The sequence below is a fragment of the Apostichopus japonicus genome, chromosome 17 (genome assembly GCF_037975245.1).
Source record: "Apostichopus japonicus isolate 1M-3 chromosome 17, ASM3797524v1, whole genome shotgun sequence".
Lineage (NCBI taxonomy): Eukaryota > Metazoa > Echinodermata > Holothuroidea > Aspidochirotida > Stichopodidae > Apostichopus > Apostichopus japonicus.
In genome coordinates, this window is record NC_092577.1 from 6,409,736 (window position 1) to 6,434,416 (window position 24,681).

Below are 24,681 nucleotides of genomic sequence, written 5' to 3' on the forward strand. Positions count from 1 at the left end.
GGGCACAAAACTTGCACATCATGAAGAATGGGTACACTCATGTGCCCTTGAAATTGCACTAAGCTCTTATGGGTTAATCGCAATGTTTCTGACATGCTGTTAACCTTAACTTATTATCAATTGGGTTACCATGCAGGTACATACTGTAGACAGTCACAGTTTGTTGGGTACCTAGGTTTTTTACACAGAGAAAAAGAATATTCCTACTAATATCTACTATATCTCAGCGCAAATGGTTGACAGCAGGTTTACATAGAAATGAGCTACATAACATTAAAATATACTGATCATTATGAATCTTTTAAATTTCTCTTTGTCATTAAACCTTGAATATATAATTCATGATAGAACCAGCTGGTGTAGGTTAAGGAGACTGGGAAACTACACTACACTTCTAAAGGATAATTGTGCACTGACCCACAGCCCCCCCCCCCCACCCTCCCCTTTCCAGCCTTGATATATGAAAGTGACCTAAATATGAATATGAAATTAATAACAGTTGTCACAAAGTCTAAAAATAAGTAGATCAATTTGAATTACCATTAATAGCCAGACTGCCTTCATGCAATATGGTCACCTGTTGACCTCTATGAACCATTATAGATCTATAACTGCTAAAATAATGTATACATTTTTCAACATTTCTTGCATGTGACCAATATTTTCAACACTACATTATCGGATGTACCAGCCTCTACACAACTCAGTGATCCTGGAAAGTGAATTTAAAGGCCAGTTAGACAAGCATCAATGATGTCATGAGTTTCATTAAAAAAATTATAACTCCATAGTTATGTTGTCAAATGGTAATGGGTTCTGCTGTGTACGTCTAAAACACTTTGTAACTTTAAACTTCACATGCTAAAGTGATGAATGTTGAATTGCATATTTCTGGCACTAAAATCGTGTTGAAATCAATCAGTTACTGTACATAGAACTGTGTTTTATATATATATATATATATATATATATATATGTATATATATATATATATATATATATATATATATATATATATGGGGAGTATGTGACAAATCGCCAGCAAGTTACAGTCATCGGATACCCATTTCTGTACAAGAATGCATAAATAAAGAGATGTTGCCGTAAGTCTATCACAGGATTCTAATTGCTGTCCACAAACTGCCATTGCCGATCTACTGATTCGAAAATCCTGATCCAGCAGAGTCTTTGGGTGGATAGCTTCATCCTTGCTGAGTTACCAACCCTCTTTAGTTCTTGTTATTGTAGTCTAGTAAGAGACTATGTCTTTGAGTTCAGTTTCTGTTGGTTTTTATCTGTGGAAGGGGGAGGGAGGTGAGGAGGGTAGGTGGTACTCTTGATATGCTATTTTTACCATGTTTACTCTTCTTAAGATGACCTGGCACCATTTTGCAAGTGATGGTACCATCATGGCTTATAGTTAACATCCTTCACACATTTAGTTGGAAATAAATGAATATGATATCTACCCCCCCCCCCCCCACCAATCCTGGCAAAAGCTGTGCTCATCTCTTGGTAGTATTGCATCACCTGTCAACTCTCCTCCTACACCAACCAATGAAGAATGTTGGAATTTGTACGAAAAAAACAACATAAATTGGTTTGTCTTTCACTATTTTGTCAATTCTATATTAAAATTCCTTCTGGGTTAACAGTGTTTGTGCTATTTCATACTACCAGTAGCATTTTCTTGTATTACTTTATATAACGCACTCCCCAGAAATAATGCTTTGCTATTTTCTGAACCATTTTGGAATATTGATTGAATATAAACTTGCTATGATTCATTTTCTTTCCTTTACAGATTGTATATACCGTGGAAAGATCAGGATCATCTTTAGTTGCTGTACAAGGTTGGCTCGCTTCTCACAAGGTCTAACTAGGTCATACTTTGCTAATACTGTATATAAAACATCAGGAATGTTGAAAAACTGAAATTGTCAGCTGCCAGGACTAACAAATAAAAAGTATATTTAAATGAATCTAATTCTGACAGAGTTGCTTTTTAAAAAAGAAAGGGTATTGTTTTTGTTTTCCATATAGGGATGATGGTGTTGGGGTGGGGGAGGGAGGGAGTGGGGAAATTATAACTTAGACAAGGTAAGACAGACAAAGAATAAGGGGTTGATAAGACATTGTTTCTTACAATTGCTTGTGTAATATTTTTTGATGACATCATCCATTATTGTTTTTAATTTGCTAATTTATATCTCGTTTAATTGATATAATCTGTTTTGATTTCTTCTTGCAAATTGACAAAGCATGTTTTACACTCATGGAAGGCAAACGGAGCAATGGGTTGGGAAAAAGGAAGTTTGATTGACAAGCATGGTATGTATAATGGGTTGATTGGCATACGTTGGTATATACATATGGGTTAATTGGCATACATGTTATATATATAATGCGTTGATTGGCATATGTGGTATGTAAAATGAATTGATTGGTATTCATGGTATATATACATTTAGGGTCAGGTTACCATGCATCTGATGTCACATGATTAGTTATGTCAACTAGACTGTTTATATTAAGTAGCTGTGGTCAGTCAACAATGTTGTTGTGCCATGTATTTACTTTCAGATGTTTGCCATACACCGGACCGGCATCACTTTACATTGTGTTGGCGTGTGAGTGTGTTATTCAGAAATAAAACCACACAATTTCAACATGTTAAGTCATTTTCTTTTCGGGGATAATAGTCGAAAGTCAAGTAAAGCAGAGTAAATTCGACAAAGCATCTGTTAAATAATTTTCTGTGTTCTTTCTGAGCCACCGTAATACCCTTACAAATTATATTGCGTATTTTGTAATAACAGTCGGAGCAGATGTTGCCACCTGGTACAGCTAACACCAACAAAAACAGAACAAAGGAAACCAAAACAATAATGTTACATATATAATGTATACCTTTATCATTCCAGTTTTGATTCTTTCAGAGGGTGGCAGACAACTGTTTGAGGGCGTATTCCCTCTCGTAGCCACTCCTCTGCACCTCCACTGTGGTACAAGATTAGTCTCTGTGCAGAATAGTTAATTTCATGATTTTGTATTAATGATATATTTTAGTATTGAGAGAGAGAGTAAAAGTGCCTGTTTTACACTGAAGTTTAGTTGCTGCCCAGTGTATATGACTACTCTTGTAGAAAATAGTTCTCTCCAAAGCATTGTAACAAGAGCTCACTAAGAATATTCATACACAGGACCGCAGCACTTGACAAATATGCCTTATTGAGCATTGGTCGTTGATTTTCAGTATAAACAACTGTTACGTTGTTACGCTTGACTCGTGACATGAGTTACAATAAAATCAAATGACTTGAGCGAAAGACTTGTGAATTGAAAAATCATTGGCTTGGTGAAAACAATGTGATAAACTCAACTCAAATTTCAGCTAACAGTAAAATTTAAATAAAAAAAGTATCATCCATTGTAACTTGATGATAAATTATTAAAGCAACAAATGTTTTTTCAGCAGCATATTCCAGTGATTTCCAGAAAGAAAACGAAACCTGTTTTCACTTGTTAAATATCAGAACATGAGAAAAGGGGACTTTTCAAACAGGGCTTCCCTTCTGTATTTGTGTTTGTTTTCCTTCTTACTATGAATATCCTTCTTTTCGTATCTATCTATCGTTATTATGAACTTATTATATTTATATTAACAATTTTTTTCACATCCATTATAACCTATCTTTCGTAATCAGGAACTAGCTTGCCTATTGTTATCGCTATTTACTTAGCCTGCACCACAAACTAAATTTATAACGTACTTTACTACCGCTGTATGACAGTCACTGTTTACACAACAAACAAATATAAAGATCATAAGAAGTGTACACCGTACGTGGTATCGTATAATTGTTCATAGTTAGTTGATATTATTATTATTTTGATATATGACTAGATATCTTTTCAGATTGAAGATAAGATGCTTCACTTCCATTACGTATTAAATCATCTGGTGTAAAAAAATGGATAACGAAGATGTATTTTTTTTTCTCATTGGGAAAAGAGGAACATATTATAGATGCGTCCCGATCAACTTTATAGGGCAGCTTTAAAGGACCATGCAGATAAAAAATATCTTAACCCTAATAAATTGGCCTTTTCTAGAACAAATAACAAAATGACATTCCGGAGCTAACAGCATCGATTAGTTTCATTCTAGTCATCTAAACGGCATATGACACAGACTTGATACACCCAAGCAGCATAAGTCACATACACAGATATCGTGTATGGAAGGTAAATGTTACAAGTCCGCATAGTGCCAGTTCCAATATCCAATATGCCAGTTCGGCATTTGTTCCTTTGACGTAGACCAAAGCTAGGCTATATTTCTAAAATGCACTCTAGCTAGCATGCAACTGCAATATAAACGAAGGAAATTATAACTAAAACCATCACAGATTAACCGGACAACCAAGCTCATTAACGGTTGTTAATCACGACGAGCACATGTTCCGGACGTGACGGAGAATACCCAGTCATGGACACTGATTGGTCAAATTGAACAACATGTTAACATTACTATATCCTCGTCATGGAAATTCAACTAGGAAGAATGCACAGTTTATCGCCGTTTGTTTAAGAAGTGAAGCCTTGAAAAAAGTGAGGGCGCTTTGTGGTGCACGGCAAAAAGCTAGATCATTTGCAAGTCTTCACATATACATTGTGCATTCGACTTTGAAACTGAACTTGATTATACCCGCTGTTTCTGAAAGAGTAGGTTCACTTTGCACAACAGAGACATGCTATGGCGATCAGAGTGGTAAGTACTATATACTCCTGATTTAAGAACCAACTTTGAAAACTTTTTTTTCTCGCCTCTATAATGACTCGAGTTAGTGGAGTGTTTATGCAACTTTTATTGTCTGGAAAGTGTCATTTCCGATATCTGACAGGCATATGGCAAACATTTTTCTTGCTTGTTTATATTTTAGTGCTCCACTCAAATAGTGACACTATAGTTGTCCCTAAAAAATGCTGTGAAAATGCAACCCTCCCTCTTCCCATACTCACCTACTTTTGGGTAGTACTTCCATATTAGTCTGTACATGCAATTATCAGTTTAATGTTAATGTTGCAAAGTGGGTAGTAGCCTATTTTCCTATTATTGAATTGTTAGTGATAACCCCAGGACATCATAACCGTTATCCCATGTTATTCTGGCATGTGGATCTATCGTTAGGGATACAGTTTTAAGTAAAATGAGGTGTTAACATTTTTAAATTCGGCTTCAGTTATATTGCATCCGAAAGGACAGATGTAACCGGTCTAGGGCCTATGCTAACTATATCCAGGGACCAATGAATAACAATACAGCAGCTGAACAGACGACACTAGTAAAGTAATTAGATTCATATGTAATTACTTTTACTATCGCTTCCTTAGAATTGACTGTGAAACTACAGTCCACTGCCACACTGTTGGCACTCATATGCGGCATTCTCCCTACTTCAATCCTCGGCTAGTTAGCGAAATTTTACGAACATACAGTAATTTACACCGAAGGCCTAATGCACGATTACTTTAACGAATACAATGTAGGTATAGTCTCTCATTGCACTGTAACACTCTCCGGTCTATAAAAAAAACTGATTGATCGATTTCCTGGCCCTAGTTCATCATCCAAAACACTTCATAGCTGTGGAAACTAACTATCACTGTTTTAGTATATAATGCCATGACATTTCGGGCTAGATGTTCGTGCCCGAGATTACCAAATAACACCGAGTCGTTGCGGATAAATACGATTAACATTTGTTGCTTGCAACTTTCTTGCACGATGTTTTTAACTCAAGTGCGTTCAAATATTACCTATCTTGTTTAATTCGAGAATAATGACACCAAACAAGAGATTTTTACGTATTGTTTTGAAGAAGTATATGCTACTCAAGGAGATCTATTTTTTACGTGTGCAGAATTAACTGTTCGCCGCCACAGTTCTTTGCAAATCTGGGTCTTGATTTTTGCATGCATAGCCAACCTGTGAATTTGAGATTGCTATGAAGAATGTATGTTGAGCTAGCTTTCACCAGCCAGCCATGTAGATGATTGAGCGGGCGAGTCATCCCAATATAGTAGCGCGCATGCGCACTACAATAAATATGACGATAGCCCTGTACTTCCAACAGGGGTCCTCTGATGATCAACTAAACAGCACTTCTGTGGCTCCATTCCAACCTTGTAACCCCTTATGCAAAATACATAATTCCACCCGATACTCATAGCTGGTACAGTAACTACTGATCATGTTCCACAACCGTGCAACAGTTATTACTGCGCTGTGTTCGCAACACGGTAACATGTGTTACAGGTGGCAGAGTAATTACTGGAAAGCTGTTACACGTTGAACTACGAGTCCGACAGGTACAAATTTGCAGTAATAATTTTTTTTAAATTTTTTAAAATTTAAATTTAAAACATTTAATTTGAAATTTTGAAATTTGCAGAAAGAATAAACTTGCAGTAATAACTGTGCCATCCGTAACACATGTTACCGTGTTACGAACACAGCGCAGTAGTTACTGATGCACGGTTGTGGAACATGAACAGTAGTTACTGCACTAGCTATGAGTATTGGCTGATAATTCACTGTTTCGCGGTCAGTTTTAAAGTGATGCAGTTTAATATGTATTTATTTTTTATGTGGAAATTAAAGAAATAAATATTTGTTTGTCATGGTTGTACTGGTTGTTAATCAAAAGAAAACGTCAAAAAATTAGTAGTTATCTTACATCTTAGTTTTACACATTCTCCTACACAGGCTCTCTAGTGGATAAGCAGTTTGCTAACAGTTTTATTTCATTTTGATTTCAGCTGCTCTGTTACTGTATCCCTTCGGATGATCCTCCCTATCTACTCTGTGTTTGTATTTGTACTTGTATTTGTATTCATGTGTTTCAGTTTTCTTTCATTTTTATCATTTACTCATCCGCTATCTCTTTGTGTTCACCATGCTCATTAACCTGTCTGTATTCTGTGCGTGTTTTAGTCACTTCTGTTACTGTTATACTTGTCATTTAGCCTTTGAAGAAGATCCTGCTAGTATCGAAACGTCATGCCAACTTACTTTTACACATAGATATATTGTAGAATATGAGCTTTATTTATTCTGTGTGGATATTGTTGCTGGAGTGCATATCCAGAATAGTGTATCTGAACAACACTCTCTGACGTCTGGAATGCTAGTCTTTTTCATACTAAAAACTACAGTATTTAGGTCATTTTAACTTCATGTGAAGGGGCTATAACTTCTCTGTGACATAAACTCTTGGTCACAGAGTCTTTAAATTATAATTACTAAGGCACATAGGAGAGGGCTATGACTAACCACATGTGTAATTTGTATACACATGAGATGCAACAGGTTGTCATCTGTGGTTAACCATGAATATTTCATGGAATTAAGACAAAGGGGGCTTCTACGAATATGATGTGGGTGAGGGGTGAATAAACTCGGGAAAAGGAAGTAAGTAGTTACTATTAAGACAAAGAGGCATGCAAGCACATGTTTAAAGTAATATGATATGGATATAAGTACATACTACACAGGCGCGTATCCAGGATTTTCTAACCCGGGGGGCGCGAATTACTATCTAAGCGGAGCGCCACCATCGGTTGGCGCGGAGCGTACAAGAAAATTTTTGGTTTTGATACCCCCCAGATCACCGGAAATGGCACTTCTCGGGCTTGAAAATGACCAACCAGATGTACACTTTTGCCTGAGAACCAAGTATTTCCCAAAAGTTTTTTTTCCATCCATAACTTTTTTGAAGATTGTCACCAGTCACACATCATGTTCGACCTCATTGCATGTCCTATGGATCATTGCTTTTGTAGGTGATTCTACGTCACGGCCCACAATATCCGAAAGCCCCACTTTTCAAGGTTTTAAGCCCATTATTTGTTGAGAATTTGAAAATTCACATTTCTCGTGAATAAAATCACTTCAAAACACACCCATAATGTTGCACAAAATTCAATCTATGGATAACCAATATAGAGAAACCTCCTGCAACCTCTAACAGACTGGTAAAAATTGCACGAGTAGAGGAAAGTATGATGAATAATGTTGGTAAGGAAATTTTCGAAAATTCAGACAGAGTTAATTTATTGGTGTAGAAATATTAAAACCTCTTATAATGGCTATTGTAAAACTTGGTTGAAGGAACAGAAAAATAGCAAATATTTCCGATATCAGGTATATCGAAACCGAACACTACACACATAGGCGTAGGTCCCGTAGGAGGCGGGGGCTGCAGCCCCCCCCCCCCCCCCGCAACCAAATTTTTTTCGGACACCTACTGAAAGAAAAATAAATAGCAATGAATAGCTTAAAAATTATCTCCGTGGTAATTAAAATAAAGTTCTAAGCTTGGCCGACATTACTACTGTAAAAGAGAGTTTTGACATAAATGGATCTGTATGCTTTTTCTCCATCCACATAAGATATTTCGTTGTTTACATTAGCATTTGGCGGTATACTGTGCAACTTTCACGTACCGTGCGGTACACGATGCCATGCAATATAATGATCGATGTTTGCTTATATGATATTGGCATCGATACGTTGAGCTTTGCGCGCGAAAAATGTTGGCTTTTTTTTTCGGGCAAGTCATTACAGCCCCCAAATCCAATTGGGCTCCTACGCCTTTGACTCCACACATAGACAGTTTTTGAGGCTGTTCATCGTGGAAAATGCATTTCAATGCTCACTGATATGATGTTATATCTGCTCTTTGCTTTACAAATTCGAACAGGCGTGTAGCGAGTAATTGCCTGTAGGCAAACTATCTAAGCGAAGCGCCACCATGAGTTGGCGCGAAGCGTGCAAGAAAAATTTTGGCCGAAAATGCCTCCCAGATCGCTGGAAATGACACTTCCCAGGCCTTGTAAGTTGCATCTAAGCATTGTCTATTTTGAAATTACTAGCGATGTCATAAAGAAAATTTGCTGGGGGGGGGGCGGTCGCCCCCTTCCCGAAATGTTCCCCGACGACTCGGTCGAGTTCAAGACCAGCCACAGTTGGTTCCATATAGCACAATTCTACAATTGTTTAAGGCGTCCATACACACACGCGTTATGATAGACCATATAAAGTATTTATATAGATACATTAGTGAGAGAGGAAAAATGGAAACGTCAAAAATGGAGTTGTCGATGTAAGGGGTAGGGTGAGGCGCACACCCCTTCCGTAATCCTTGATCTGTCACTGGCTACCTGTGTATATAATAGGGATCAGCGCTTTAACTATGACTGTTCCTCTTTCTCTTCCCGAGGTCTTGGCTATCTTCTACTCCCTCCTTTCTCCTTTTTCCCTCTTTTTTTCTTTTCCCTTCCTTCCTCTCCTCCTTTTCTTTTTTCCCCCCTCCTTTCCCTTTTTTCTTCTCTTTTTTTCTCTCCTCTTTTCCTTACCCGGGGCGCGCGCGCCCCCAACGCCCCCCCCCTGGATACGCACCTGCTACATTAAATCCCCTTTGGAATTTTGCTAAAGAATTGAACTGAAGTGAAATTGTTAAGCGAACGTATTCCATGCCTCTTTGTCTTAAGAGTAACTACATACTACGTTACACTATATAACCTACGAACCTTCCTGCAGCGTCAATTACAACGTAGCCATACGAAAACTCGAATATATCGTGGAATCAATCTACACTGTGACTTTGTTCTTTGTGATTGAGTGTTGTATCATTTCAGTTTAAATCATTATTTTCACCGCTACTACAGGTTTCACATAACTACCGGTGAATGGTACGGTATTGAATCTTATGTTCCTTTCCTTTCCAAGTTTTGAAGAAGGTCATGTTGAGAAGTAATTAAAACAAATTGTTGTACGGGCTTGTGTAGATTCGATCAGTAATTTCTCAGTTGTAACGTTTATTGCACTAACTCTTTGACCCTTTGGAGTTCACAGTTTTTTTTTTTTTTACATATTTAAAGATCTGAATTGAGTATTTACGAACGGATGGAACGCTGTCTGTCTAGATTATCTGAGACATGTATTTCAGTAGACTTAATTCTTGAACTATCTGTGCTTAAACTTCCAATAGGTTTTAATGATATCTCATAACGAGACAGTCATCGATGAAACAAGATGTATTTGATATAAAACAATACATTTGATAATTTGTGACTTTCTCTTGGCGGGCTGTGTAGTTTAATGTAATAAATACATTTATTTAGATTTGTTTGTCGCTGACTTTAAATAATGAAGTGGATTTTTTTCTAATTATGTTTTTGATATTGATTTTTTCTATATTGATTTAATCAACATCATGTTCTTTTGGTATAGATGACAGAAACTTTCGTAACAAAACTGATTTCATATGATGAACATACTTACATCAAATCTAGATGCAATCTCCAAGAGCTGGATGGTGGATCTCTGAAGAAGCTTGCTGTCTTCGTACCTGATCTCAACTTTCTTTGAACACAGATCCCTGACGGTGTCCTTGATTCCATCTACCTCACCAGTTTGTTCCAGGATGCAGAGGATGGCAAACTTATCACCGTCTTCCCTGCTCTTCAAGTATTCTATTATTCTCTTCCCAACTGCTGGACTAATCCCACAGGTGAATCTATAGAGGTACTGAAGATTAAATGGATCCACTTTATCAAGAACATTCTTCAGCTCAGATGCATTTCTTGTAGCAGCTACAATTTCTACCAGTCTGAAACACGCAAACCATTCACAGAATAGTTGATGGTAGAACCTTAAGTCAGTCTTTGTCTGTATGTCTGTAGCAGAAGTCTGTTCGTTTTTCTCAGCAGACACTTCTTCCTCTATCAAGATACCAACTGCAATATAATGTTGACAAAACCCTTGACCTAGTCGTGTACAGAGTCCATCCTTACGCCATGATAACTGTTTGTTTTCACCACAGAGACCTTCAAATGCTACTTTACTCAGTTCGTCGTGTTCACTTTCATGTTCGCTCATGTGTTCCTTTGCGTGTTGGTCCAGTGATTTGTTTCTCATGTGACTATGGAAACATTTAATCATGTAGCGAAAGAAACCGGTAACTGATTTAAATTTCTGAAAATGTGTCTTTTCGTGGGTCATGTGAGAAAACATTACAAATAAAAGAGGCACTTGACAAAGGTCATCCAAAATCGGGTGTGCTTTCAAATCGCGCTTAATTTTAGCAACGCTTTCTTCGTCTTCCCCAGTAACAGCCTTGCGAATGTACTGGTCACGTGCTTTTTCGTCAAAGCCAACTAACCTAACTTTTTTTGTGTTTGATTTGTCATAGTCCTTCGGAAGATATCTGGTGGTCAGCGTGACGTCAATATTCCCAAACAGATTTCTCGTAATGATACGTTCTACGTCACTCCCGGTAGCTCCGTCCCTATCAGGAAACTCGTCATACCCGTCCAGGAGTACCTTAACAGAAGAACAGCTTTCAATGATATTTTTAATATCAGAAGATTTGATTCGAGGATCGTTCGGTGCTAAGAACAGCTTAATTGCTTGATATATAGATATCCTGCTGTTCAGCTGCCTCAACCGGAGAAGAATTAGAATCTCTACGTCTTTAAAAGGTGAATCCTTGACACCATTGCACCAATCATAGGCGAGCTGTAGGGTCAATGTTGACTTACCATACCCGGGTTCTGCTTCTATAATGCGCCGTTTGGCTTTCATTCGAGGGTCTGTGAAGATATCTTTGTACGAGTCCACACGTACCCATGGTCCTTCTATCTCGTTCGTCGCTCCTTTAACTATGCAGATCTCTGTACCGCCCTCAACAAATACCTTGTCAACACAATATAGTCTGTCCTTGATGTACGGTATGGGCTGGATTGCGTCATATTGTAGTTTATACCTGCTCTTCAGAGAACTGATGAGTATGGCCTTTTTGTCTGAAACAAATGGCAAAATTTGGTTTGTAAACATTACTTTTTTGGTCAATAAAATTGGGGCGTGTCAGTGCTTATATACAAACTCGAAACCATTATGGCGGGCAATATGTTTGAATTCGCTGTGAACGACAAAATTATACCAGTAAAATCGGAGTAATATGCAATTTTATATCGCCTTATATATGCTTTCATATCTACATATAACAATTCAAATCGGTTAGGTCAAATGAATAAGGTAGAAACAAAACAATGAAAACAATAAAAAATAATCACGTTGAACTCTCGATCATACACTGTAAGAGTAATTACAATACTGAGGCTTAAATCCTTATTAATGTTAATTTTGAACATCAGCTTTCCTATGCTTAAGTTACTAATACAAAACTATGTAATTACAACAAACCTTGAACTGTAAGGCGCTCCATCGATTATGACGTCACAACAACTTTCGTGACTGGTTGGCTGCATAAACTTGGGTCTTCACTTTTCTTTTCCTTTGAGTGGTATTTTCCATAATTATCTTTCAAATCGATGATCTGTTGAATATATATTGATACCGTATGCATGGTTAAAACTAAATGAACAAAATTATCATAAATCAATGTATAATTCAGGGGCGGATCCAGGATTTTGAGAAAGGGGGGGGGCCGACATCCCGATGGTAGCACTTTAGTGATCTGCGTCCTGGGGAGGGGTCTAGGGGGAGGGGTTGTCCCCCTCCCCCTTGGTTAATTGTGAGTGCTTAGATGCAAAATGGTGAAACATTTCACCAAAAACTAGAAAAACCAGAAACGTTGCAGACACGCTTTTTTGTGCACATATTTTTTCTCGATAGACACATATTTAACAACGCTCAACAGTGCATGTACAATGGATACACTATTATTGCGTCGATTCGTTTTTTCTTCTGCGAGAAAATTATGACACCAGATTCACCACAAGAAAAAACATAAAACAAGATATATTCAATGAGAGGGGGGTGTAGGCGGTTTTACACTATCCCACGCAACGTAGTCGCCAAGAACCTGAAGTATTTTGAAGGGAGGGCCCGATAATAAGCGTAAACGGATCACCGACCGAAAAAATATCGGAATTTGTTGACTATTTCTTGCTTCCTATTGTATTAAAACAAAGCACCTATGTGAAAGACACAAATCACATTCTGAAAATTGTGGAAGCCACCCCGTTACCAAATGCAGTAGTACTTGCTACACTCGATGTCGTCGCCATGTATACCAATACTCCCCAAGAGGAGGCATTAGATATATGTCAAGAAGTCTATGAAAAGGCGGAAAAAAGCGAATATGGAATAAATAAAATATCTTCCATATCCATGCGCAAACTAATTGAATTTATTTTTAACAAGAAACTGTTTCGAGTTCAATAACCAATTCTATCTACAAAAGATCGGTTGCGCCATGGGTAGCCAAGTCTCTCCGGAAATCTATGATATCGTCATGCATAGACTGGACAACCAGATTTTACCGACAGATAATAAAATCTTAAAATGGCTCCGCTATAGAGATGAAATTCTATTGCTTTACGACGGTTCACCTCAGGAACTTGAACAACTAGTAAACAGGTTGAATGAAATTCACCGCTTCTTAAAGTTTACGGTAGAAATATTACACACCGAGGTAACATACCTAGATTTGAAAATCTTCAAAGGTCCAAGGTTTGAAACCAATGGGTTATTAGACACTAAAGTCCACACCAAACCCACGGAAACCTTCCAATACCTCCACAGAAACTCTGCACACCCACTTGCCACTTTTAAAGGCTTCATTAAAGGTTAAGTCTTACGATACGCACGTCTCTGTAACAATGAGACTGATTTCTTACAGAAAAAGAATGCGTTCACAGAGAAACTGTTACTCCATAACTATAAGAAAGAGGAAATTGCCTCAGCCACGAAAGGCATAAAATTTGAAAACCGTGGGCAATACCTCACTACCAAACCTAAACAAAAGGAACCACAATGGTGCTCAAGCTTACCTATACACCCCATATCAAAACCACGCATTTGAGAAATGTACTTTTGAAACATTGGCACTTAATCTCGCAACACGCGGACAGGGGCGTAGCGAAGTTTTTTGTTGTTGGGGGGGGGGGGTGGAGGATTTGATTTGCCGACGGATCTGGAAGTGGTGACTGAAATGGGGGAGGGGTCTAAGGGGAGGGGGTGTCCCCCTCCCTTTGGAAAATTTTTAGTTTTGAAACGTCCTTAGGTGCTAGATGCAATCTGTCGCATATTTTAAGTCAAATTTGGCACCGTAGAATTTACATTTCAATATTATTTTTATGGCAGTCGGCAGAAGAAGAATTAATTGGGACCAATTATCGAACTGTGTTTTCTCTTTCACCGATCGTTGAAATAGTGAAACTTCGTGATGAAAATGTTCAGAAAACTTTCCGGTAATGAGAAATAACAACATTCATTGATATACAAGCGAGAAACGTTAACAATTGTGTACAATTCGTGAGCCGTGTCCTTAAGTTTTCCACGGAGAACGAATGACATCTGCGATGAAGTCATTCTGAACAGAGGATAATAACAAAACGTTGTCACACGATAGCACGACTCATGGGCTGCGGCCTATACGGAAGCCTTTAATTCCATTTTTTTCACTGAGTTGCCGGCGATTCTGGCACTCGTCTAGCTGAGCCTGGGCTACAGTAGCTATACTGACGGCCGTGACATTATCAGTTATTTGCCGAGAGGTTTTTAACTTGCAGGCGTCGGGTGATTGGATTGGTGAATGAGTTTATCAGATGAAGAACTGGAAAATCGAAATAACCGATAAAGAAGCTCCCGTTCTCCTTTTCTCTATTCAGCTTTCCTTCTTTCTTCCCCTTCCGCTCTCTTCACCTTTTCTCCTTTTGCCGACAGACCCAAAATTTGCCGACAGCGACCAAATTATTGGGGGTGTGACACCCCCATCCCCCCCCCCCCCCGCTCGCTACGCCCCTGCACGCGGAATTATCCAAACTGTTTCCAAAAGAACCGATTCTAGCCTACAAAAGGGCCCAAAATCTCAAAGATTTACTTGTTAACTCAAGGTTTCATACTAACGAAGAATCAGCTGACTCTCAAGGTTCACACGAAGCCCTTTTAGATGCTCTTATAGCTGCACTAAGAGTCTATAAAAACTCGTGCACAGAAAATAGATGCATTTTGAGAACGAGACGCCCAGGCCGAATATAAAATATTCAAAGGCTACTACTGATGAAGCTCCTCCTGTAAAGTTTGAGAGCAGAAACCGGTCTAAGTGGTCATAAGAACCTACACTAGTCTCTCCTACTATTAACAGTACACTCAATTCACCTAATAGGTGCAATTATGTTTCACCACGAGGAGTATGCTATAAGTTCATGTTCCTCGGGCCCTCCCTTAAAAATACTTCAGGTTCTTGGCGACTACGTTGCGTTAGATAGTGTAAAACCGCCTACACCCCCTTTCATTCAGATAATTATGATATACTTGCTAACTGTGCATTGATTTTCCCTGACGGTAATAGTCAGCACTATAGTACTGAGCCGTATCTAATTAATACGTGATGTCGCGTACGCATGATAATTGCCTTAGTTTCAAATTTGGAATAAAAACGATCGCGTTTCAGGGAAGAGCAGCTGGATATATATTAGGCTTTTCTTTCACCAAGGTATGCCTATTAGGAATTTGAAGTACTCCCACATAAAAAAACGCAACTGATTTCCAAAAAGGGGGGGCCAGGGCCGGGTCGCCCCCCTGGATCCGCCCCTGTAATTCTATAAGTCAACAGAACCAGTCACTTTACCAACAGGTCTCTGGCTCGACAAAGATTACTTAAAGGTGAATCTCTCTTTATCTCTTATTTACTGTTTATTGTTTACACAAAACATCGACCTTTGAAGTAATCTAATATTAACCCGCCCTGATAACACTTCAACTTTCTGTTTTGTTATCAATATTCGTGATATGCTTTAAGAATGTCACCTACAGGTCGTCAGTTAGATGGCGGGCTTCACAATTATTGCGAGGCTCTCTCTTCATCGTAGATAAAACGGCATTTGCATGTTAAAGAATCTGTTTGGGTTAATTTTTATTATTTTATCGATGCTAATAGATAGTGACATCAGAAAAAAATGTACGTCATACGTTTGACTATAGTCAAGGTTCATTGCAAAAAGTGAGGTTAAAAACTGTTTTCTTTTTTAAACATTTTCAAATTTGGTCTGTAATGTGTATAATGCAGCATAAAGAAGCGCGCACGTGACGAAATATTAACGTTGAGGAACAAATCAAATTGAGTAATTATTCCCTCAGTGACCTTTATTTGATGAAATTAGAGAGAAAGATGACACAATGTTATCAATACACATTTTTGTGTATAGTGTTAGCCTACCAGGTTAAAATGGTTAGCCTAAGTACAACTGCTGCTTTAAGGGGCACGACTGAGACTCGGGCAGAGGAAAATAATTGTAAAGGTTCCTTTATAAGCTATATTTAGTTTGAATCTCACATAATTTATATTTTTCTAATAATTTTAGTAAAATTGCCTTTACCATGCATCGTCCTGGTCACCCTGATAAAGCAAAATTTTCAGTATACGTAATTGCTATCATATAAAGCAAACAATCTAAAAAATCAGTTAAATTCTTAAACTTAATCTGCTTATTCTTTTGTTTTAATATTCTTCCTAATTATCAGGAAGTTTTGTAGGGTTTAAGAATACTGTGATGTTTCACCGTAGTTTTACTGACAAGAACCACATTCCCACCGGATAAGCCTATTTTAACTTATTTCATGTTCTCTTTATTTCCCACATGGCCTAACATACCATGTTCCATAAACTTCACACTAGATTTATCTGAGTAAAACTGATCCAATGGTCCATATTCTTCCCACATGGTTTACTACTTGTTCAGTAGGGATAGAAAGCTTGGATCCTATACCTACCTGGCTATTGAAGCAATGTGTCGATGCACTCCTGCCATATAACCGCCATCATAAACCAATCACTCATTGAATCAAAGGTGCCGTCTTGTTTTAAGCGTTCTATTGTTAAACCACTGCTCAAAAAGCCTGGTATGAATAAAGAAGTTTTTAAAAACTACCGATCTGTATCAAATTTACCTTTTACATTCAAACTTTTAGAAAAAGTTGTTGGAATACGCCTTCAACATCATTTAAATGACAATGCTTTGCTTGATATTCTCCAATCTGCATATCGCCAGTACCATTCAACTGAGTCAGCTTTACTAAGAGTACATAACGATATTGCCGCAGCTCTTGACAAGAGGTCCCAAGCAATGATGGTCATGTTGGACCTATCGGCAGCCTTCGATCTTATTGATCATGAGATCTTATTTAATCGTCTCCAACATACTTTTGGAATTGCGTCAAACTCATTAAAATGGTTTAAGTCCTATTTTAGGGACAGAATGCAATGCATACAAATTGATAATGTTATATCTGATGAGAAACAGCTAAGGTTTGGGGTGCCACATGGATCTGTACTTGGTCCTTTGATATATTGTATGTTTACCCGTCCAGTTGGAGAAATAGTTCAGCGCCATAACATCAACCATCACTGTTATGCTGATGATACGCAATTGTATTTGTATTTTGGTGCCCTTGAGTCCTGGACCGATGTATCTTTAATTAAAGCTCCAAGCATGCTTTTCAGATATAGTCAGGTGGATGCGGGTTAATTGTTTGAAACTTAATCAGGACAAAACTGAGTTCATTGTATTTTCACCAAAATTTCAGGGTAATGCTATTCAAGACTTGTATATAAATATGGGATCTAACACCATATGTTCAGTTCCTAAAGTAAAGAATTTAGGTGTACATCTTGATCACAATCTTACCATGGGTAATCAAGTTGACTCTATCTGTAAGTCCTGTTATTGGCAGATCCGAAATATTGTGCAAAATTAGAAGGTATATTTAGAAGATGCGTGTAAGACTTTAATCCATGCCCTTGTGACATCAAAACTGGATTACTGCAATGCCCTGCTATATTGCCTGCCTCACAAGCTGACCGATCGCCTTCAGCGAGTTCAGAATCGCGCTGCACGGCTTGTAAGTCGCACTCGTAGACATGAGCATATTACACCCGTATTACGTGACTTACATTGGTTGCCGATTCATTGCAGGTTCAATTATAAGATTCTGTTATATACATATAAGTCACTTAATGGTTTAGCCCCTATCTACCTCTCTGAATTAATACATAAATACAAGCCTACTGGATCTCTACGCTCAGAATCCAAGTCCTTACTTACCAAACCTGTCATTAAAACTTCTACTTACGGAAACAGGCGTTTCGATTACTCATCTGCGACATTATGGAACAGTTTATCGGAGGAAGCTAAGTGTGCCAAAATATAGATGAATTCAAAAAACTAGTCAAAACCTTTCTACTTAGATCTGCATTCCACTAACCGTGCTTTCTTTACTATTTAAATTGTCACATTATTACAACGCATTTTCCATTTATAGCGCTTTTAAAATTTAAAATTTTTCACATACTATATATATATTTTAAATCGACATTGAAATATGATCATACAGACAAGGATCATAGTTCTTATACATTCACATTGCCTTGAATACGCAATGTATATATAAAATATGTTGTCATAAATTTAACATAGCCTGTGTTATTTATTACGTGTTTAGTATATCAGTACATAGCCTGTGTTATTAAGGACGTGTTTAGTATATCAGTACATATATAGCGTCACGCCATTACTGTCTCCTGTACGTTACTTACCAGTATACGATCATCGCTTTGTGGGTTTATCATCCAGAGTAAAATTTAAGTACAGAATCCTTTAATCCTTAAATGACAGATGAAAATCACGAAAAAAGAACGTATGGAAACAAGAATGCATGAAGAACATCCAATTGACAAGATGGCGTCGTGTACTAGGTCAAGTGGCGTTCTAACATACGATCCTGGATGCTAAATAGATATCGGTATGAATCAGTCTATAGTCTAAAGTTTGTTGTTAATAGTTGACAGAATCAAAGACTTTATTTGATAATACAATTCATATCTGATATTTATGCCTTACTGTGTTTATTCTATCATATCAAACGTTCAAAGGTATATGCTGTACGTATATGCATTGTTCTCTGTTACGTCCATTAATACGCAAACATTGTAAGTTCCGATGTATTTTGTCCTATGTGCGTAATATGCCTGTAAAGTACGCAAACTGTATAGATGAAACTACAAGCGATGATGGCCAACTCTGCATATGTCTTGACAAGAAATCTACAGATTGGTTACGAAAATGAAAACAACGTAAAAACACTGTTTATTAAACAAATATGAAAAAAGGAAAGAAATCATACACAATTTGACAAAAGAGAGTGTAGATATAATGAGCTATAGAGCGGGATTCTAACAAGTAAGATTATAATTGCAAGGGTCCGTGATTAGAGTCCCGTTCTAGAAACAAATAGTAGTTTACTCTGTTCAAATTGATCGTCCGGGTCAGTTCTCCGTTGTTGATTAATTTCAAAAAGACATGATTTCAATGAACGGAAGAACAAAGTTATAGTTTAAGTCATCAACAATGCCGCTTATGTATGAGCGGGTTAAATGTTTTCAAATCATTGATTCGTGTTAGAAAACTGAGAATATCATTTTTGTTTTCATTTAAAGAACTTTATATGCGTCAGTTAGGCCACAATGTGGTGCAGTAGCGCAATGGCGTTCACATGATACCAAAGGTGTGTGGCGGAGGGGGTAGCTTCAGGGGCTAGCGAGGAATTTACCAAGGGAGGGGCGAAGATTGTAAACAAACTATCTAAGTGTAGCACCACTTGTTGGCGTGAAGCGTACAAGAACATTTTGGCCGAAAATGCCTCCCAGATTGCTGGAAATGGCACTTCCCATGCCTTGTATGTTGCATCTAAGCATTTTCTATTTTGAAATTACTAGCGATATCATCAATAAAAATTCATTGACTGTCGTCATTTAAAATATAATGTTTCTTTCTCTTTTAAAAGGTTAGAGTACTTGTATTATACAAGGGCGGCGGAAGCACTTTTAATCTGGGGGGGGGGGGGCACCGACATCAAAGGGCACTTTGCAGAAATTCGATTGGACTGATGAAGCGTTATATTTAGTTCCCTTTATAACTCTTATCGTATTATCTTATGTGCGTATACACATCACTCCAACGCCCCCTCCCCCCCCCCCCCCTCAAGGAAAATATGCATACTAGCACTGCAATATCCAATGTGCAAATTGGGAAACAAGGAACAAGTTTTCTTTTGAGACAAAATGAGGTGAAATCATGCTAGTTGCTAATGTAGGAATCTTCCGAATTAGAGTTTATTTCTTGTCAATGTCTTAACAAATTTTTTTCCATTCGGAATAGCTTTGAGTTTGTCCCACAGAAATGCATTAAAAGTCAGGGGCGCAGCCAGGATTTGCAAAGTTGTATGCACGACTATCTGAGCGGAGCGCCACCATCGGTTGGCGCGGAGCGTACAAGAAAATTTTGGTTTTACAAACCCCTCAGATGGCTGGAAACGGCCCTTCCCGAGTGTTCATTCTGGTTCCCTGGCCTCTTGCTAACTTGAGACACCTCAATTTTTATGTAGAAAAAGGGCACATTTTTAACCTGAGGAAAAGTGGAGGGGCACGTGCCCCCTGTGCCCCCCCGGTTCCGCCGCCTTTGCTTGTATATGTAAAACAAATGACCATTTACTAAACTAAGATACTATTAGATACCACGTAGGGTTTTAAAAAAAAACTTTTCATCTGAATTGCTTTCACATTAAAAATGACCAGTAAAATTGCCAGTGAAGAAAATGACCAGCGTAAACTTGCATGAAGATTGACAAGGGTCTCACTGTTCTATACAGTGGCGTAGCCAGCGGGGGGGGGGGGGGCAGGGGGCGGGAGCCCCCAGTTGAAATGCTCGCCCCCCCCCCCCCCACTTGCCCCCCAAATGGAATTATTGACTGAGAAAAAAAACTTGAATGCACACTAAATATGGTGCTGGGCCTATGTGCATAATACCATGGTTTTTATGCATTTTTATTCTTTACCTTTTACCTAATTCTCTATCTGCGAAATTTGGTGGCTAAAATAAAAATCACTTCCATGGGAACATTGCCTTGAAAAAGAATTTGACCCAAGCAGCAGCGCATAAAACGCCACTGTCTCTGTATTGTCAAATGTGGAAACGGGTTGGCAATTTAATTAAACGGTCTCCGCGGCACTCACAAGCGGAGGCTACGTTCAGTTTATGTTCACATGGTTATCCCTGATCCGTGGATTGTGTTCAGAAATGATTCACACGTGAGTGATGTGTATGGCAGAATGAATATCACAGTATTTAGAAACAATTTGCATTTTGACTGAAACTTACAACATGTTTTGCTACGCCTACGCGACCAATCGCGATGTGTTTCTTGGGTTAGGTACATTCAACACAGAACAGCCTACTAGTCTATATACGTTTGTGTTTGCGTAGTGAGCTCATAGGCCCGAGGTGACCAGACGTCCCCGATTTTCGGGGACAGTCCCCGATTACAGTGTGCTGTCCCCGATGAACGAGTGTCCCCAAAAATGTCCCCGATTCGTCAAAATGTTCAGGAATTTCGAAAATATCCCACATTATTAGTAAAATAATTGTAAAAACAAAATTTAGTCAAGTGTGCAGTCGCAGAACGGAACTTATAACCAGCACTTCAGGTGGGCCAGTGTAAAGTGGAAACACTGTTAAGAATATGCTAGATCGATCTAGCCTAGCACTCTTTCGACCGTATAAATGGCAGCTACGGCGACACAACGACACTTATAGTGTGCGCATGCGCAAATCACAAGCTCTCAGAGAACCACGTAAAGTAAGTGGATTTCATTTAAGAAAAAGCTACATTTTTGAAAATAAAATTGATTTAAAAAGTGCTTCAAAGTCACACCATTTTACATCTAAGCACCTTAGGCACTTGAAAATTAAACCCCTCCCCCATATCAGTCACGCAATAAATGTCCCCGATTTCAGTCACGAAAATATGGTCAGCCTTGTCTGTAATAGGGCGCGAAATTCGTCGATAAGTTCGCAGACAGTCATCAGAATAGGCGAATTAACCTTCGCTAGACTGTTTGAGTGAGCCCTAGAAAGTGCAAAAGAAGGGCCAGAAGGGGGAATGATAACATCTTTTGTTGATTGGGGGGGGGGGTGGTTACACTCCCAGGCAAGTCATATATCATGCTGATCATCTTTGAATACTGACAGAAAGAGCATAGTCTATTCAGATTTTGAAAGAGATTATCGATGACTTTTTCAGTGATCTGTTTTATCGTTAATAATACCTATGTGGAAATAACATAAAACTTCAGCTAACTAGAGTGACCATCTGTACCCTACATTGCTGACACAATACCCGATTTGCCACAGTTTGTCATGCAAACTGTTTGGTATGTCTTTTGTACTAGCTTAGTCTGCCCAACCAATGAGACCCTTCGCCCCCCTTTGCCCCCCCCCCCCCGATGGAAAAGTCTGGCTACGCCACTGCCTGTGTTATTAATAACGTGTTTAGTATATCAGTATACATAGCTTCACACCATTACTGTCACATGCACGTACTTACCAGTACGATCATCGCTTTTGGGTTTTATCATCCAGAGTAGAATTTAAGTCCAGAATCCTATAATCCTTAAATGAAAGATGAAAATCACGAAAAAAAAGAACGTACGGAAACAGGAATGAAGAACATCCAATTGACAAGATGGCGTCGTGAAGGTCATGTGACGTTCTAACATACGATCCTGGATGCTAAATAGATATCGGTAGGAATCAGTCTATAGTTTAACTGGTTTCAAAGTTCATATTTTATAATTTACACAGACAAAGACTTTATTTGATAATCCAATTCATATCTGATATTTATGCCTTGCTGTGTTTATTCTGTCATATCAGCCGTTCTAAAGTACCTGCTGTACGTATATGCATTGTTCTCAGTTACGTCTATTAATACGAAACCACTGTTTCCAAGTTTCCGATGCACTTTGGCCTATGCGCGTAATATGCCTGTTAAGTACTCAAACGGTGTATAGATGAAACAACAAGCGGCGATGGCCAACTCTGATATGTCTTGACAAGAAATCTACAGACTGGTTAACGAAAATTAAAACAACGTAAAAACACTGTTAATTACACAGATATAAAAAAAGGAAAGAAATTATACACAATTTAACAAAAGAGAGTGTAGATATAATGAGCTATCGAGCGGGATTCTAACAAGATTAGGATTGCAAGGGTCCGTGATTAAAGTCCCATTCTAGAAACAAATAGCATTTTGCTCTGTTCAGATTGATCGTCCGGGTCAGTTCTCCGTTGTTGATTAACTTCGAGACAGGATTTCAATGAACGGAAGAACAAAGTTATAGTTGAAGTCATCAACAATGCCTGTTATATATGAACGGATTTGATGTTTTCAAATGATTGAATCATGTGAGAAAATTGAGAATATATATTGTTTTTAATTTAAAGAACTTTATATGCTTCAGTTAGGCGACAATATGACGCAGTAGCGCAATAACGTTCACAGGATACCAAAGGTGTGTATGTAATGGGGGAGCTGCAGGAGCGTAGCGAGGATTTTGGAAGGGGTGAAGATTGTAAACAAACTATCTAAGCGTAGCACCACTTGTTGGCGTGAAGCGTACAAGAACATTTTGGCCAAAAATGCCTCCCAGATTGCTGGAAAAGGCACTTCCCAGGCCTTGTATGTTGCATCTAAGCATTTTCTATTTTGAAATTACTAGCGATATCATAATAAAAATTAAAAAATGATCAGGGGGAGGGGTGGTCGCCCCTTCGCGCCCCCACTCCCTTGACTGCGCGCACATGGGGAGCTGGGTATCGTATACTTTCTAATGTTTAACGTGTTGGAGCCTGAACCTTTGTGAGAACCTGCCCGGAAAGAGAAATATAAATTTAGACATAAAACTGTGCACTGTGCAATATATTTAGACCAGGGAGCTGCTACTCTATAACGCAGCTCCCTGTTTAGACTATAAAGCAGGTCCATATAAGTAACACTTAACGCAATGTTTACTAATAAATGATAACATAATAGTAAGGGTGATGATACAACCGTATCAAGGGTCCAATTCTCACCAAGATAATTGCAACTATCCACGGAGTGAACCATTTCCCAACGACTGGCGATCTGAGATGTGACCATGACCCACATGCATACACCTTCACCATTGCGCCCGACTGTAGATCCGAGGTAAGGCCATTGTCCACCTGCCCTCCGCCACCCATTGTGCACTCCACTGCAGGAGCGTCGAATGCCAGGTCCGGTCCCGAGGACAATGCCGGGCCCCCTCTTTTCACAGGTCACATAACCTATAATGTTTGTTGCAGCTCCTGTACTTCTCCCGGGCACGTAATATGATTACGAGGCCCCCAGACGGCAAAATGATGCTATAGTTACATCACGTCAACTCCTATGTATACGACTATGCTTGCGTGTGTTATAAACTCAGCAACATTCCACATCATTTAGGGGAGAGGAAGGGAGAAGAGGGGAAGGAGAAGAGGGGGTTGGCTGTGAGTGGAAGGGGAGGGTGAAGCAAGGGGAGGGTAGGGGAAGGGAGGAGGCACGTGTTCCCCTTCTCCCAGTGGCTACGGTACTATATGTATGTGTGTATGTATGTTTCTTTTATTTATCCTCCTGCAAGCAAGAACTCGCGAAGAAGCCTCATTGGCTTATCCAAGTCGCAAGCTGACCGAAGCCAGTCTCTCTATTCATATTTTAACGTCCATAATTATGAATTGTCAATT

The 24,681-nt window shown here is 38.7% G+C and overlaps 4 protein-coding genes across 16 annotated transcripts in view; 2 read left to right on the forward strand and 2 right to left on the reverse strand.

Annotated features, from left to right (window-relative positions):
• The window catches only part of LOC139985145 (uncharacterized), a 162,988-nt gene extending 160,376 nt beyond the window's left edge, over nucleotides 1-2,612 (forward strand). For all 5 annotated transcript variants that reach the window (XM_071999402.1, XM_071999403.1, XM_071999398.1 and 2 more), the window contains one exon: nucleotides 1,805-2,612. In XM_071999402.1, coding sequence (XP_071855503.1) covers nucleotides 1,805-1,879 — 75 coding nt within the window. In that variant the 3' untranslated portion in view covers nucleotides 1,880-2,612. The remainder of the gene's footprint in view (nucleotides 1-1,804) is intronic.
• LOC139985117 (NLR family CARD domain-containing protein 4-like) overlaps nucleotides 1-22,725 on the reverse strand; it is a 468,217-nt gene extending 445,492 nt beyond the window's left edge. The window contains exons 1-2 of one of the 6 annotated variants that reach the window (XM_071999323.1): nucleotides 22,478-22,725; nucleotides 16,811-16,936 (exon numbers count right to left, since the gene is read on the reverse strand). The gene's annotated coding sequence lies outside the window, so the exon portion shown is untranslated. Of the gene's footprint in view, nucleotides 1-16,810; nucleotides 16,937-18,632; nucleotides 18,834-22,477 lie in introns of those variants that run through there. The other 5 variants (XM_071999322.1, XM_071999330.1, XM_071999324.1 and 2 more) reach the window with 5 other exon arrangements.
• The window catches only part of LOC139985147 (cAMP-responsive element-binding protein-like 2), a 143,330-nt gene that overhangs the window by 96,552 nt on the left and 22,097 nt on the right, over nucleotides 1-24,681 (forward strand). The gene's annotated exons all lie outside the window — the stretch shown is intronic.
• Nucleotides 1-24,681, reverse strand: part of LOC139985115 (NLR family CARD domain-containing protein 4-like) — a 373,980-nt gene that overhangs the window by 58,308 nt on the left and 290,991 nt on the right. The window contains exons 1-2 of one of the 3 annotated variants that reach the window (XM_071999314.1): nucleotides 12,275-12,426; nucleotides 10,352-11,871 (exon numbers count right to left, since the gene is read on the reverse strand). The exons of 1 other annotated variant lie outside the window; for it this stretch is intronic. In XM_071999314.1, the coding sequence (XP_071855415.1) occupies nucleotides 10,352-11,871; nucleotides 12,275-12,296 (1,542 nt within the window). In that variant the 5' untranslated portion in view covers nucleotides 12,297-12,426. Of the gene's footprint in view, nucleotides 1-10,351; nucleotides 12,188-12,274; nucleotides 12,427-24,681 lie in introns of those variants that run through there. One more of the 3 variants, XM_071999313.1, reaches the window with a different exon arrangement.